The 15,623-nt window shown below is 37.6% G+C and overlaps 3 protein-coding genes and 1 pseudogene across 3 annotated transcripts in view; 2 read left to right on the forward strand and 2 right to left on the reverse strand.

The window, feature by feature from the left end:
• Positions 1-1,161: 1,161 nt before the first annotated feature.
• Positions 1,162-7,200, forward strand: LOC112507172 (probable methyltransferase PMT6). Its single transcript, XM_025111619.1, has 7 exons — positions 1,162-1,463; positions 2,051-2,465; positions 3,890-4,179; positions 4,522-4,905; positions 5,679-5,925; positions 6,011-6,149; positions 6,824-7,200. Exons 1-7 carry the CDS (start codon positions 1,292-1,294, stop codon positions 6,980-6,982), a joined length of 1,806 nt encoding a protein of 601 aa, XP_024967387.1. The 5' UTR covers positions 1,162-1,291; the 3' UTR covers positions 6,983-7,200.
• Positions 7,201-8,370: 1,170 nt separating this feature from the next.
• Positions 8,371-10,916, forward strand: LOC112505806 (actin-like). The gene is made up of 5 exons (XM_025109810.1): positions 8,371-8,423; positions 9,364-9,433; positions 9,511-9,904; positions 9,999-10,612; positions 10,708-10,916. The coding sequence occupies exons 2-5, from the start codon at positions 9,374-9,376 to the stop codon at positions 10,771-10,773; spliced, it is 1,134 nt and encodes a 377-aa protein (XP_024965578.1). The 5' UTR covers positions 8,371-8,423; positions 9,364-9,373; the 3' UTR covers positions 10,774-10,916.
• A 315-nt stretch (positions 10,917-11,231) lies between these two features.
• On the reverse strand, positions 11,232-12,310 carry LOC112507665 (annotated as a pseudogene).
• A 3,037-nt stretch (positions 12,311-15,347) lies between these two features.
• LOC112504665 (actin-like) overlaps positions 15,348-15,623 on the reverse strand; it is a 1,394-nt gene continuing 1,118 nt past the window's right edge. The window contains exons 4-5 of the mRNA XM_025108616.1: positions 15,520-15,615; positions 15,348-15,437 (exon numbers count right to left, since the gene is read on the reverse strand). Of these exons, the coding sequence (XP_024964384.1) occupies positions 15,372-15,437; positions 15,520-15,615 (162 nt within the window). The 3' untranslated portion in view covers positions 15,348-15,371. The remainder of the gene's footprint in view (positions 15,438-15,519; positions 15,616-15,623) is intronic.

Here is a 15,623-nt window from a genome sequence, read left to right on the forward strand (position 1 = left end):
TATACAAACTGTGCAAACTACCCTTATCCGTCAATTTCATTTTTTAATCTTATGAAATTTTTTCATGTAATTGTTTAATATTATGAAATTTTTTCATATACTACCTTTTTTTGTAAAGTTGTTTCATATATGGTTATAAAATTCTTTCATCTAATACTTATGAAATTTGAATGAAACTGTTTTATGTATTTTTCTAATACTAATATACTGAAGATGATAATATCCATGATTAACACCCTCCACAATAAAAATGATTAATCAATATCTCATAATTACAAAAAAATGAACAAAATAAATATGAATTCAATCAAGTTTGACAAAATACATGAAATAAAAGAGTATGACAAGTTAATGTATATAACGTGGGTCAGATTTTATACGTATCCAACCGACTAAACMCATATAGATATATGTTAGATCAACAACAATCATTTATATCAATCCAAATCCAAACTTTTAACTAATCCTAATTAAACATAACATATTCAATGAAATAATAATTCATGTTGTTTATTCTATCAATCAATTTTAACTTGAACCAGAACCGACAATAACTACAAGAAATCAATTCACTTGATCGTTGATCTATGCATTCGTCTATATCTATTGACCTTTTATCTAATAAAAGAAATTGGATTTTAAATGTGTTTCTAAAGGCTCCGATCGTTTTTGGTTACGTTCAAATTTGTAACTTATTCCATGCGTTCAATCCACAAGCATAATGAGCATTGTATGTAAAGTTATCTGTTATTTTTGAAAGAGCAAATTGCATGAAAAGTAACGTACTTACAAAACTTTTATTTTGATATCTAAGATGTAAAATTTTAAACATTTAAGTACTTAGGTAACCGAAACTGGTTACCATGCTAATATGGTGAGTGATGTGATATCCAACTCAGTATTATTTACTATTCAACCCCAATTTCATCTTATCACTCGTCACATCAACAGAATAACCGGTTAATGCTTCGACCGGTTTCCCGGATAATGTTTGAAATTTTACCCTTTTTGAAATTGAATGAAAACCTTTACAAACTTCGGATGTCATGTTTTCCCGTTACTTTTCTTTTACCAGATCTATCGATTTCCACCCAATGATTTCCTCTCATTCCGTCAAGATTCAAGAATCCCATGACTGATGACCCTCTCTGCATCTCCCCCAATCCCCATGACTCTTKGCTCCTCCTCACTGAACTTATCGAGATCCCAACTCGAATTTAGACACCAAATTGCTTRATTTTTCATCTTACACAAACACGTTCTTACATTTCTTTCTGAATTCTGAGTTGAAATGGGTGGYTTTGCTTGGTCGACTTCAGCCTTTGATACCAAGTCAGGGCGGATCATACTGTTGGCTCTTCTAGTAATGGTTGCTACTTTCTACATCGGCACATTTTTTGGCCGGAATCCTTCGTTTTATGTRGATCAATTTGCCTTAAATGCTTCATCATCGAAATCATCAGGTGCCCTTTTCTTGTTTGTAGCTACTCTTTACGAATTACCCAAGGGTTTCTTTAACAAATTGTGATATTTGGACATGATACACTGGAATCCAATTCTGCTATATACATTGTGGGTTCTTTTCAGTTTGAACACCTAAAGCACTTCTTAATTAGTTGAAGAGATTGTGTGATTCTGGTCTCATTGCATACAYCCTTCTTTTCTTGACCTAAAATTTTCCCCAAATCCCAGATAGCATTTAGGAGTTCAGATCATCAAGATTTCTTGGATATGGGATCTGAATGAAACAGAATTCCTGTTTCAATGAACACTGGTTCTTGCTATTAGCAGCTTTGGAGGACCAATATGCTATATTAAGTGTGAATTTGTGCTGTGTTCTTTCTAATATTAATAACATATCCAAGAATTAGAAACTGTTGGTTTTTAAGTGTGAATTTGTGTTGTTTTCCTTTCTAATATTAATAACAAATCCAAGAATTAGAAACTATTGGTTTTTTAAGTGTGAATTTATGTGAGAAGGGGCTTTTTGTAGATTGCAGGTTGACACTTTGAAAGTTTATTTGCATTGATCAATCTTTTATGTTTTCAGGCAATCCTGCATTTGGTAATAGAGTTACTCTTACTCATCGACAGTCGCCAATTATGATCCCAGAAACTGGGATGAACATATGCCCTATAGAATTCAATGAGTATATTCCTTGCCATGATCCTTTGTATATCAATGAATTGCTTCCAAATTTAGATCACTCCAAACGTGAAGATTTGGAAAGGCATTGTCCCCCATTAGAAAGACGCTTATTTTGCTTGATACCTCCACCGAACGATTACAAGATACCTGTGAGATGGCCAACTAGTCGAGACTATGTGTGGAGGAGCAATGTGAAYCATACACATCTTTCTGAAGTAAAAGGCGGGCAGAATTGGGTGCATGAGAAGGATCAACTATGGTGGTTTCCAGGGGGTGGTACCCATTTTAAACATGGAGCTACTGAATACATTGAGAGGTATCTCCTATGGACTCTTCTTTTAGTGGTACTTGGGATCATGTGAGACCAGCCTGTTTTTGTTAGACCGGTGACACCACAAAATAACACTGAACCTTCACARCAAAACACTGTGAAGACGAAAACAGGCTGGTCTCACGAGAACCCAACCGTCCATTTAGCTGTTAAGTTGCGTTGAGTACATATCTATCTTGAAATTTGTTCTTCACGGAAATAGTTGCTCTACTTTTTTGAGGGTAGAGACCAGGTTTGTGTGCATCCCATCCCCTTAACCACCTCCGGGTGGGATATACTAGGCTTGTTTAGTTTGGGTTGGTTTACCCTTAGCAGAAGATTATTAATTGCTTATAATGAAAGTGAAACTAATGTAGTGTTTACCAGATTGATATCGAAATTTGAAATATTTAGATTAGCGTAATTTGGTGCTAAGTAAAAACATTTAATGTGAAGGGATGAGAGATCTAATGTGACTAAAGAATTTTAGGAAAGCCATTATATCTTGATGCATACCGCATTACTACGTTAATTTTTATGATTTTTGCAGAATGGGAGCATATGTCTGAGTAAAATAGGTTTTACATTTTTTAGGAAAGCCATTTGAGCATACATTTTTTAGGAAAGCCATTTGAGCATACATTTTTTCGAGCCAAACACATTTATATGTTTACAAGTTATATAAGCAAAATATAAAAATCATCGAGCTTGAGTAAATAAATGAGTTAATCAATTCGAGCTCATAAACGAGCATTTAGTTCGGGTTCAAACATTGAAAAAATATTCGAGCTCGAGTTCGAGCCCGACTTTGAAAAACTTAATCKAGCTCGAGCCTGATATTATTCTTTGAGCCGAGCTCAAATAACTTGCTAGTCGACCCTTTTCGTTTACACCCCTATCTGCATACATCCAGGGATGGACCCAGATTTTTTTTTCAAAAGGTGGCACCACTTGRCTATAAGAAACAAATATTGGRAAAAAAAATTCAAGCGGTGGCACCATTTGACTAAGAAGATGACACTAACATGATTCGAACTGGGGTCTAGGTTGGAAGAAAAGCCTTGCAAACCAACTCTACCAAAKAAAACTTGTTCTCATTGTAGTTTCAAAGTACATAGGGTGGCACACWACAAATTAATACGGTTGCACCTTTCACGAACCTAAACTCTTTTACCCTTCGACGGGGAGGAATAAGTTGGTGGCATGTGCCACCGGTGGCACCATGCTGGGYCCGTCCATGCATACATCTCACCCGACCCCACCTCTGAGTGGCATATTCCAGGCTCTTTTGGTTTGGTTTGGTTTGGTTTATACTTTTATTAGTAGTATCTAAATAAAGTTAGACTAGTTAGAACTACCAACGAGATTGATATTTGATATGGATTTTACCTTTTTTTTAAATCGTGTGGTTTATGTGTATATTTATTCAGATTAGGGAATATGACTACCAACGAGACAGGTGATCTTCGTTCAGCTGGRGTTTATCAGGTTCTTGATGTTGGTTGTGGGGTTGCCAGTTTCTCTGCATATCTTCTTCCCTTAAACATACAGACCATGTCATTTGCTCCAAAAGACGGCCATGAAAATCAAATTCAATTTGCTTTGGAGCGTGGGATTGGTGCTATGATATCTGCTTTAGCTACAAAACAGCTACCATACCCCAGTCACTCTTTTGAAATGGTTCATTGCTCACGTTGTCGTATTGATTGGCACGAGAACGGTAATCTTTGCATCATAGAATTCATCATCACTCAAGTTTGGCTTTATAATATACATATACTCCCTCGGTCCYAGAATAAGTGTCCACATATCTATTTTAGTTTATCCTAAAAATAAATGCCTACTTTCCTGTTCTACCYTTAATTATGAAATGGAAAACTCATTACTCCCTCCGTTATTGTGGGTAAAATTGTCATTTTGTTAATTAAAACTGTCTTTTTTATTGTGGRCATTTATTTTTGGGACGGAGGGAGTATTGAAYGAGCTTCAGATTCTTATGATGGTAAGACATGCCCAGGCTCTTCTCCCATTTCGTGAATTTGATTTTAAATGATACGTGCAGATGGCATTCTTCTAAAAGAAGTGAATCGACTTCTTCGTCCAAATGGGTATTTTGTATATTCAGCTCCTCCAGCTTATAGAAAGGACAAAGATTATCCCATGATCTGGGAGAAGTTGGTGAACATAACTTCTGGAATGTGCTGGAAGCTTATTGCTCGGAAAATTCAAACAGCAATATGGATAAAGGACGCTAGTCAGTCTTGTCTTCAACGCAATGCAGAGCAGAAGCTTGTAAAAATATGCAATTCAGTGGATGTAAATAAGCCCTCATGGAAAACACCATTAAGAAACTGTGTTACACCAAGTTCCACAGGTCCCGAGTCTCAGAAGCTCCCTCCTAGGCCTCAACGTCTTTCGGTATATTCAGAAAGTCTCAATGATATAGGTGYGTCCCCGGCTCCGACCTTTATAATGGCACTACAACAGAATCGGCTTTATAAGGATCCAAATATGTCTAATTGTCCTAATAGACTGCTTTATAGAACTTAAGTTTATAGGACCAAACAATTATACGTCTTATGTAATGGTGTTAGAATAAGTTGATAGGATGCTTTTGGGCCTACTAACACATTTTTTAAGACACTTTTGAAAAAAGTTCTATTAGTCTTTTTATGACTATTTGAAAAAAATGTCTTATAAAAACTAGCGTCCTATAAAAAGATGTGTTTGTAAGACATTTCTAAAAGATGTCCTATAAAATAGCTAATAAGACACTTCATTAAAGYGCCATAAAAAGCTGATTAGGACGCTCAAAAGGTCATACCAACTTAGTATAACACTTTTACATAAGAAGCACAATTGTTTGGTCCTATAAGCTTAAGTCTGGTAAAGCCATTAGGACATTTAGGGGYTGTTTGTAGATTAATCTGTCTGTATAGATTTAGCATGTTTTTGAATTGGAAGCGACATGTTTGGAAAAAAAATTGGCTTTCTGCAAAAAGCTCCCCCTAGAAGCCTACTGAAAAAGTCACTTTCTATATCATTAAACCCCTACCAGACAATCATTTATAGTTGACCRAATAAGCTGTGAGTCCCATTAAGCTCATTAAGTTGTTAACAAACAGGCCCTTATACCTATTTGGCATCCTATAAAGCTGATTTTGTTGTAGTGAGGTGATGGCTTAACYAATTTGACAAACTGTATTATGCTGGCTGCAGGTATCACTCAAGAAATGTTTCTTTCAGATACGCTCTACTGGCAAGATCAAGTTCGTCATTATTGGAGGTTGATGAATACGGATGAGACATCCATTCGAAATGTTATGGACATGAATGCYCTTTATGGTGGATTTGCGGTTGCCTTTAGTACTTGGTCAGTTTGGGTAATGAACGTAGTCCCTGCAACAATGGAGGACACCCTGTCTGCTGTTTATGACCGAGGCCTGATTGGCKCTTTCCATGATTGGTAAGTCAAAAATAGGAACTAAATCTGACCACCAATTTTGCTTATAATGATAGCCATTATGCGAATCTAACACTGCCACCTGTAGGTGCGAGCCTTTCTCATCATATCCACGCACATATGATTTGTTGCACGCAAATTATCTCTTCTCCCACTACGAAAACCACGTTGAAGGTTGCTTATTGGAAGATATCATGCTAGAGATGGATCGTCTTGTACGACCTCAGGTAACTTTTTGTTCTGGTGTTCTTTTTGTAACCGTGGGTATCTGGGCCAGGTTGTCTGCATCTCGACTAATGGAGCCYTGAAGTTAATAGTCAAACAAACCTTTTAGTGGCCCTGAGGGGACTTGAGCTGGTTACCAATAGGGAACAAACTCAAAGCCTTACCAAATGAGCTACTAGCGAGGGGTTTTCTTTCTAGTGTTTGTTAAACGTTAAATTACCTTCTCAGCACGATATAAAAGCAGGGTCCTTCCTAACCAGTTTGAGCAAAAGGTTGATTACTGGCAATCCTGACGGGCCCCACATGGAGCCCACCTCCTAGGAACTACATGTGAGGAGGCATTTCAGAGCTGACTCAGCAGCTGAGGCTAGCAAAGGGGTTCAAGCCCATCTCCCGCAGGATTCAAACTTGAACCTGTTGTGTATTTGAGCAAAKTCGCCAGAGTAATATGTCTAAACTACCATAAACTSCAAGTCCGTAGATTTTACCAATTGACACAAATATCCCAACAAAATCCCACTTGTGAAGAGATAGAATCAAGTTACAGTTCTTGACTTAGAATGGATATTGGATACYGGACATGAACGTATATTTGCAGAATTTCCTTTTTAGGAAGTTTTTTCGCTTATCGTTGTTACAGACGAATTGATATCACTTTGAAACTTGATTTACTCAGGGGTTTATGATTATTAGAGACAATGAATTGATCATATCAAGAATAAGGGATCTTGCACCAAAGTTTCTTTGGGAGGTGACTTCACATGTACTGGAGAATCGAGAAAGGGTATCAGAAACGGTTTTAATTTGCCAAAAGAAGTTCTGGGCAATCGTCTAACGGCGATGTAGCCATCAATTACAAGTTCAAATTCTTTAACTCGACGGTTAATTTGTATAATGAGGCTGCATACTCGCTCTGTACTATTAGTTTGATGAACTCTGTAGATTAGTCTCTGTATACCCTAAACCCCATCCATTGTTTTGTTCATCGTAAATACTAAATTTGTTCTCAGAAACCACGGAGTTTATGTTCAGTTTAAGGGGGCATTTGGCTCACATCATGTTCGTAAAAGGAATTTGACTTTGAAGGAATTGGAATGAAATTTGATTACATTATTTGGAATGAGATCTGTTCAAGGATTTGGAATTCAGGAAGTGAGGTGATGTTAGCATTCATCATGACCTTCTATCACTTTCTTGTTTTCAAAATCTAGATTAGATTTATGTTTAATTATGCATATTTCTTGAATTTGTGTCAGTTTTGGTATTTGCTTACACATTTTACTGGTCGGGGGTCGTCACAGAAACAACTGTATATGTATTACTTGTTAGAATTTTGGTTCATAAGTGTTTTAATTCGATTACGCAACAATCGAGYTGTCAAAAATATCGAACTGTAATCCACAACGGATCATCATCAAATTCTTGCTAACCGATCACATCCGACTCAAAATCTAGCCTTCTTTTTGGTTTTGTATGCCCAAAAATGGGAAGTTGTTAGTCGTCAATCTTTTTACGCACGATTTACGTCATGAATAATRCTTCATATCAACATCGACAAGAACAAAATAATTCCCATACATGAACTTTGCATTCAAAGTTTTGAATGATTTCGATGTGTTAAAAATTGACATTTTTTAAATTGACCATTGACTTGATACTGAATTCAATATCGTTATCGTCAAACCTGATCCTAAAATTGTAAGTAGCGTCAGGCATGATCATAAACCGGTTACCATGTTGATGTGACGAATGATGTGGTATCCTATTCAATATTATTTGCTATTCAACCCAATTTCATCCCATCACTCGTCACATCAGCATATTAACCGGTTAATGCTTCAACCGGCTACCCGAGTACTTAAATGTTTAAAACTTTACATCTTATGTACCAAAATGAAAGTTTTAAAAGTATGTTACCCGGAATCAAAAGTAGGTTGCATTTTCATGCAATTTGCTCTTTATTTTAACCAGATAAAGAATAATGTAACTGAAATGATTATAATTCTTTTATCAAAATGATAAATAATTTTATTTTAATGGAGAACAAAAAATTAAGAAGACCGAAACCATCGGAGGGTATGTTTACGAGATCTTGAAATCAGGACCATTAACTCCTTCACCACCTATAAATTCATTCTTTACAACCAACGGATTTGTCGTCCAGATCGCCCGATTTTCATTCATCACCACCATATCAAACTACATGCATTTTTAAACCAACCTTCACCCTTTCTTTCTTWCGATCTCAATCGTTTTCTTTCATTTCAATCTCAACGGTGAGTGTCCAATTCCATTGATTTCTACCGTATGTTCTTCATTCTTTTCAATTTTTCTTTGATTCCGAATGTGGGTCTTTTGGGCGTTTTCAATTCAAGTGAATTGACGCTGGATCGTCTTCTTGTTCAGATACGAATGCAATTCTGTATTAATGTGTGTATTTGACGTGATGATCTGCRAGGATTGTTTACAATGTTATTGGTTTCGATTACTTTTGTCACCCTTTTAAGTGGAGACATGATACCCTTCTGATCCTCTTGCTATCGTGGTTCTTGACTGAATTCCTTRTTAATGAATTGTGTCTGTCTACATAATCAAATCATCATGCAGCCTTTCTATTTTGATTCATTAGTTTTCAAGAAYCTATCCTGAATCAGTATTAGGTTTCAAATTTGAATGACAACAACGATATTTAACAGCCATGGATTCTTCCTTTCTGGTATGATGAAAATTGATTCCCATCCAAACATTGGCTTGGGCTGTGATGGGTCATCATTTATCTTTGATTTGCTGGGCTACTCATATGTCTAATGGCTAGATGTTAYGGCAATTCTTGATTTATTGGTTAGTTTTGGTCTGTAAAACAAGATGTTTAGAGAAAATGTTCTTGTGGCCATGGTGAAATATGCAGAATCACTAAGGTTTTCATCTTTTAACTGAATGGAATATTTGCAAGTGTTTTAAACTAATGCAGTGTTCATGTTTCCTAATTGTGTCATCCTTCTATGGTATTTGAATATCGGAGTTCCAATTGATGATGCTGTAAGTTTCTTCGGATGCTACATAAAATGTTCTAATGGTTCATTTCACCTCGTCATTTTTGGTGATTCTTGATTTATTGGTAAATTTTGGTGTCGAYGAACAATAATACAGATATCACAAGACGTTTTGATATGAGGGTGAGTGTCTTTCGGATATAACGTTGCTATTTCAATACAGGAACTAGAAGATGGCGGAATCAGAAGATATTCAGCCCCTTGTTTGCGATAATGGAACTGGAATGGTCAAGGTATGAAGWTACTCCCTGTTCTGGATAGATAATTTGATTTGTGTCCTTTTCTAAAGCTTTTGTTTATGGTTTTGAAGGCTGGATTTGCTGGAGATGATGCCCCAAGAGCAGTTTTCCCTAGCATTGTTGGGCGCCCACGTCACACGGGAGTTATGGTTGGGATGGGTCAGAAGGATGCATATGTGGGAGATGAAGCTCAGTCGAAGAGAGGTATTCTTACTTTGAAATACCCAATTGAACACGGTATTGTGAGCAACTGGGACGACATGGAAAAGATTTGGCATCACACCTTCTACAATGAACTCCGTGTGGCTCCAGAAGAACACCCAGTTCTTCTTACTGAAGCACCCCTTAATCCAAAAGCCAATCGTGAAAAGATGACACAAATTATGTTTGAAACCTTCAATGCTCCTGCTATGTATGTTGCTATTCAGGCTGTTCTTTCACTGTATGCCAGTGGTCGTACGACTGGTGAGTGAGGAGTTTATTGTATGTACTCTAGTTACAAAGTGGGATATATTCAAGAAACATGAATCATTTGGCTTCTGTTTGATTCTTTATACAGGTATCGTTCTTGACTCTGGAGATGGTGTCAGCCATACGGTTCCTATTTACGAAGGTTATGCACTCCCACATGCTATTTTACGTTTGGATCTTGCTGGGCGTGACCTGACTGATGCCTTGATGAAAATTCTTACTGAACGAGGTTATTCCTTCACAACATCTGCTGAGCGGGAAATCGTGAGAGATATGAAAGAGAAGTTGGCCTATATTGCACTTGACTTTGAACAGGAGCTAGAAACGGCCAAGACTAGTTCTGCAGTGGAAAAGAGCTACGAGTTACCAGATGGGCAGGTGATCACCATTGGAGCTGAGCGTTTCAGGTGTCCTGAAGTCCTTTTCCAGCCATCCATGATMGGAATGGAAGCTGCTGGCATTCATGAGACCACATACAACTCCATAATGAAGTGCGACGTGGATATTAGGAAGGATTTGTATGGAAACATCGTGCTCAGTGGTGGTACCACCATGTTTCCTGGTATTGCTGATAGAATGAGCAAGGAAATCACTGCACTGGCTCCAAGCAGCATGAAGATTAAGGTGGTGGCTCCACCCGAAAGGAAATACAGTGTCTGGATTGGAGGGTCGATCTTGGCTTCCCTCAGCACCTTCCAGCAGGTGGGYATCTTTAATCTAATCTTGTTACGCTACTTTCTATCTATCTTGTGTTTAAGGCTAGTTTCTGATGCTAATTAATCTAACGTTTGTTGCAGATGTGGATCGCGAAGGCTGAATATGACGAGTCTGGCCCTTCTATTGTGCACAGGAAATGTTTCTAATCATGGAAAGAATGAAGAAAAAAGAACAATCGGTACTGTTCAATACACAATTCAGGTTCAGGAGACGTTGCTTTCTCGCCATCTCCATTCCCCCGTTTTTCCACATTCAGATTTTCATCCAGATTATGAAGCTTGAGCAGGCAGGTTGTTTCCCAGAATAATTTCACAAATCTTTTATATAGTTAACTAGTTTTTGTTACGCAAAAGTTGTGTTTTTTTGTTTCGACAATGTACTTCCGCTGTAAGGGATTTGTTTCTATGAATGAATTACTTGTAGCAGTATCGGTTTACCATAATTCAATTCAACTGTGCAATTACTTGCATCCCATTTGCAAGATTTGAAATTTTATTTTCATATAATATACAATCTTGAATACGCATTTCTTGGTATATCAGATGATCTAYGAACACGGTCAACCCGAAACAGTAATAATATTAAGAAGTTATGCCCAATTTCATAAGARCTAAAGGCTGTTCCTAAACCAATGATTAAGAAGTTATTCCCAATTYCATAAACAAGATAGATGACAAAGATTAAGAAAGTACCCATGTTCAATCATCCCCAATTGGGAACAAAGTCAGAGCTTTTTTCTCTTGAGCAGATTCCAGATCATCCACATAAGATGATGATACTGAATTATGGACTGGAGTCCCTACCCTGTGAACAGGCTGAAGGGATTGTCTACTCAAAAACTGATGATTCGATTGATTGGACCCAAAGTGCCGGTGGAGATGATGATGCCCTGCCACCGCCACGGCCGCCATCTGTTGGTGGTGATGTTGCTGTTGAAGTGCAGCCGCCGGCATATATGGCAAGTAATTGTCAGGTTGATGGAGAAAATGAGGAGGCACCGGAGAACTTGCAAACAAACGATCGGTGGCGGGGTCTCCGCCGGACCCAAATCCACCACCACCACCGGAAGACAGACCCTGCATACGTTTCAAGTAAAGCCTGTACTTCTGTAGATGACTCGCAACGTTTTCGCGAGTCAACCCGTCGACACTCATGAGCTGCATTATGGTCTTGGGGACGGCGTTCTTGATCCCTAAATGAGCAACRGCGTCCACAAATCGCTTGTGGAGCTGCGGTGTCCAGACCAGACGAGGACGCTTTAAGGTGCGAGCTGGTTCATCTCCACCACCACCACCACCGCCAAGATCCGATGAATCAAACTCCCCCGAATTGGGTTGCGACGAAGGGGTTGAAATCGGCGATGGCTGCTGAAGTGAACGGTGGTGGTGGTGGTGATGGTGGTGATTTTGTGGGGTGTGGGAAGTTCCGATATCGAAGGCAATCGCAAGATCAGGCGTAATTAGGGTTTGCGTTAAGGGCATAAGCTCTTCTGGCTTGGGAAGCTGTTCTTCCCACTTTGAAAACCAATTGGAATCATCTTCCCTCATGTCTGGTTCCCAAATCAAAAATCAAAACCAAAATAAAAAAGGCGAYTACTTGAAGAAGAGCATCTGGAATTGAGATTGCATCCAATCCCTTTCCAGAAAAGATTCGAGGTTTGAAGAATGCGAAAATGGTGGTGGGGGTTCGAGGTGGATCTTGTTGTTTCCTTTTCTATAAAGTTTTAATAGCCTATATTCGGTTACCTTATCATTCTTTCCTAGATTTAAAGCAATTATGGTCCGTTTGGTAAGATGTCAATCCAATCATCATCATAACTCCACATTTCACAAATCCCCATAAATTTATCATTTTTGTTYCGTTCCGTCATGTCCAATTTAATACTGAATAAAAAAAATTAATACTGACGTGTTTGAATGTGAGTTGACATTCCCGTAGAATGCGTTGATTGCGCTTGAGGACTCTTGATATCTCTTCCTAGGTTGTGAAACTACGCAACAATGTCGGCAACGAGCTGATTTGACAAGTACGATATTAGTATTGTTGATGTCACAACATCTGTGGATTTGGTTGCTTAAAATGGTTAAAAAAAATATCAACCACATGATGGCGCGATATTATGGAGCATTTGGAAAGAAAGAAACTTGAGAGTTTAGATAAAGCTGTCTCAAGAGTGTTTGAGATGATAGTTAGATCGCCAACGGAAGATTAGATAGAAGAGAGAAGAATAGATGAGTTATATAGAACAAAAGATGCACACGACAAATGGCACACGATGTTAGCACCGYTCTTGAATTGCAACAACGAAACAAAAATTTCCCAAGATCGTGGGACTTGAGGGATGGGTATGATGTTACGGAATGGATAGGCATGGGAATTGGGCGGAGATGGGACAGGGACCCCGATCCCAATCTTCGTCCTCRTTCCCATCCCCTTMCCCAGCGAGAAATATGATCACATTCYCATCCCTCGTTCCCAACGGGGAATCAGGGATTTTTCCATGTTAACGTGGGATATTATAAATCAAAAGTGTTAAACACCATCATCAATTGATAATGGTTCATGTTTCARTCTCACATATTTTCAACATTTGTTTTTATGTAGTATCAAATATTCATATTTCACATAATCACAGCATTGTATGTAATTGTTTGATCAAACGATTTCGACTTTCAACATTTTTTTTATCTAATAAGAAAGTAAGACAACTTAGAGAAAATATATTTAAGAYAAATGTTGAAATACTATTTCTAAATCTAAAAGATAATAAACGTAATTCTTTATATAACTATATTTAATAATATATGTATATATANTTTCCTTTCGGGCGGAGCCACCACCTTAATCTTCATGCTGCTTGGAGCCAGTGCAGTGATTTCCTTGCTCATTCTATCAGCAATACCAGGAAACAGACAAATGTTGAAATACTATTTCTAAATCTAAAAGATAATAAACCTAATTCTTTATAAAGCTATATTTAATAATATATGTATATATACACACACATACATAAAGGAGGTTTACTTTGCAAATCACGTTATTTGTACAAACCGTAATAACCTCATTCAACCAATCATAATTTTTTATTTTGTTCATTTTTTATAATTATGGGAGGGTATTAATCATGGATATTATCATTTTCATTATATTAGTTTTAGAGGAAATACATGAAACAGTTTCATTAAAAATTTCATAAGTATTATCTGAAAAAATTTCAAGAAAAAATTTCATAAGATTAAACAACGAAATCGACGGATGAGGGTGGTTTGCACGATTTGTCCAAATATGGATGGTTTGCATTTGATCGCTCCTCTATATATATATATATATATATATATATATAATATTTAATATACGGGGATGGGATGGGCCAGGCCAGGGACCACGTTGTCTGTCCCTGTCTCCATCCCCGGTTTTTAACTTTCTAAATTGTATTAATTTCTTGTGTGTCMYCATATATATTTTGAAACTACAATGAGAACAAATTTTCTTTAGAAGAATTGGTTTGCAAGGCTATTATTCTACCCTAGACTCGAGTTCTAATTTTGTAAGTGTCATGTTCTAAATTAAATGGTGTCACTGTTTGAAAAAGTTTTCYTTTGTTTATTTCTTATAGTTTAGTGGTGCTACCATTTGAACTTTTTTTCCTATATTTGTTTCTTATAGCCAAATGATGCCACCCTTTGAAAAAAAAATTGGGTCCTGACCTTATCAGACAACATTCTCTACATATTAAAATAGATTGTTGGTAAGTGTTTCTTATCCAATAGGCGCTAACCAGATACTGGGGTATGAGTCTTTTCACTTAATACCAAGTAAGATTCTAGCGGTCTTTACCATGCTCACCATGTAAGGTAAGTGTTTAGCCGACAAGCCTTTGATAACCTTATATATATGGTTGGGTTCACGTGATACCACTATGTTTTTGTGAGGCCCGTGAAACCACTTTTTACACTTGAAACTTCACAGGAAAACGTCGTGAAGGTAAAAAATGCCGGACCTTCACAACAAAAACATTGTGAAAGTTACTTTCACAGTGTTTTGCTGTGAAGTTTCAAATGTAAAAAAGTGATCTCACGGGTCTCACGAAAACAGGTTGGTCTCACGTGAACTCAACTCTTTCTCTCTCTATATATATAGATCTAGAAATCTGGTATATAGAGGAAAAAGGATACGTTTTTTGTTCTAGTAGTAGGTATATATAGGYGTAAGTGGCTGTCACAAATTAGCAGTTTTTGTGACAGTTTTTGCTATTCACGACACCTCGAACTGTTGCCACTGTTCAAACAGGTGCCATTCACACGGAAGCGACGGTCAGCCTTTTGCWTGAACCGTCGCATCTGTTCCAACACAAGTACACAACCCTTGATGTGAACCGTCATATTTGTTCACGAACAGGTACCTCTTCAATCCAACCGTCACATATAACAAACCATTGCGATTGATCGAAATACCCTTTCGTGAACCGTCATGAATACACAACCAACCATCGCGACTGTTCAAGTAATYGACAGTTGAAATGAATTATGAAAACCCATACTGCTACAAGTAATTCATTCATAGAAACAAATCCCTTACAGCGGACATACATTCTTCAAACAAAATCAATAACTATTTATAACTATTTCAAAGATTTCTCATGAAATTATTCTGGGAAAACAACCTGCCTGCTCCCCATCAAAATCTGAATGTCGAAAAAACAAGATAACGAGAAAAAGCAGCGYCTCCTGAACTGATTCGATTATTAGAAACACTTCCTGTGCACAATAGAAGGCCCAGACTCATCATATTCAGCCTTTGCAATCCACATCTGCAACAACCATTAGAAACTAGCATTTAGAACACATGTYAGATAGAAATCGGGATAATAAGATTCGATTAAAGAATCCCACCTGCTGGAAGGTGCTGAGGGAAGCCAAGATCGACCCTCCAATCCAGACACTGTATTTCCTTTCGGGCGGAGCCACCACCTTAATCTTCATGCTGCTTGGAGCCA

The sequence above is a fragment of the Cynara cardunculus genome (assembly GCF_001531365.2).
Source record: "Cynara cardunculus var. scolymus isolate 2C chromosome LG 2, CcrdV1, whole genome shotgun sequence".
In the NCBI taxonomy this organism is placed as follows: Eukaryota; Viridiplantae; Streptophyta; class Magnoliopsida; order Asterales; family Asteraceae; genus Cynara; species Cynara cardunculus.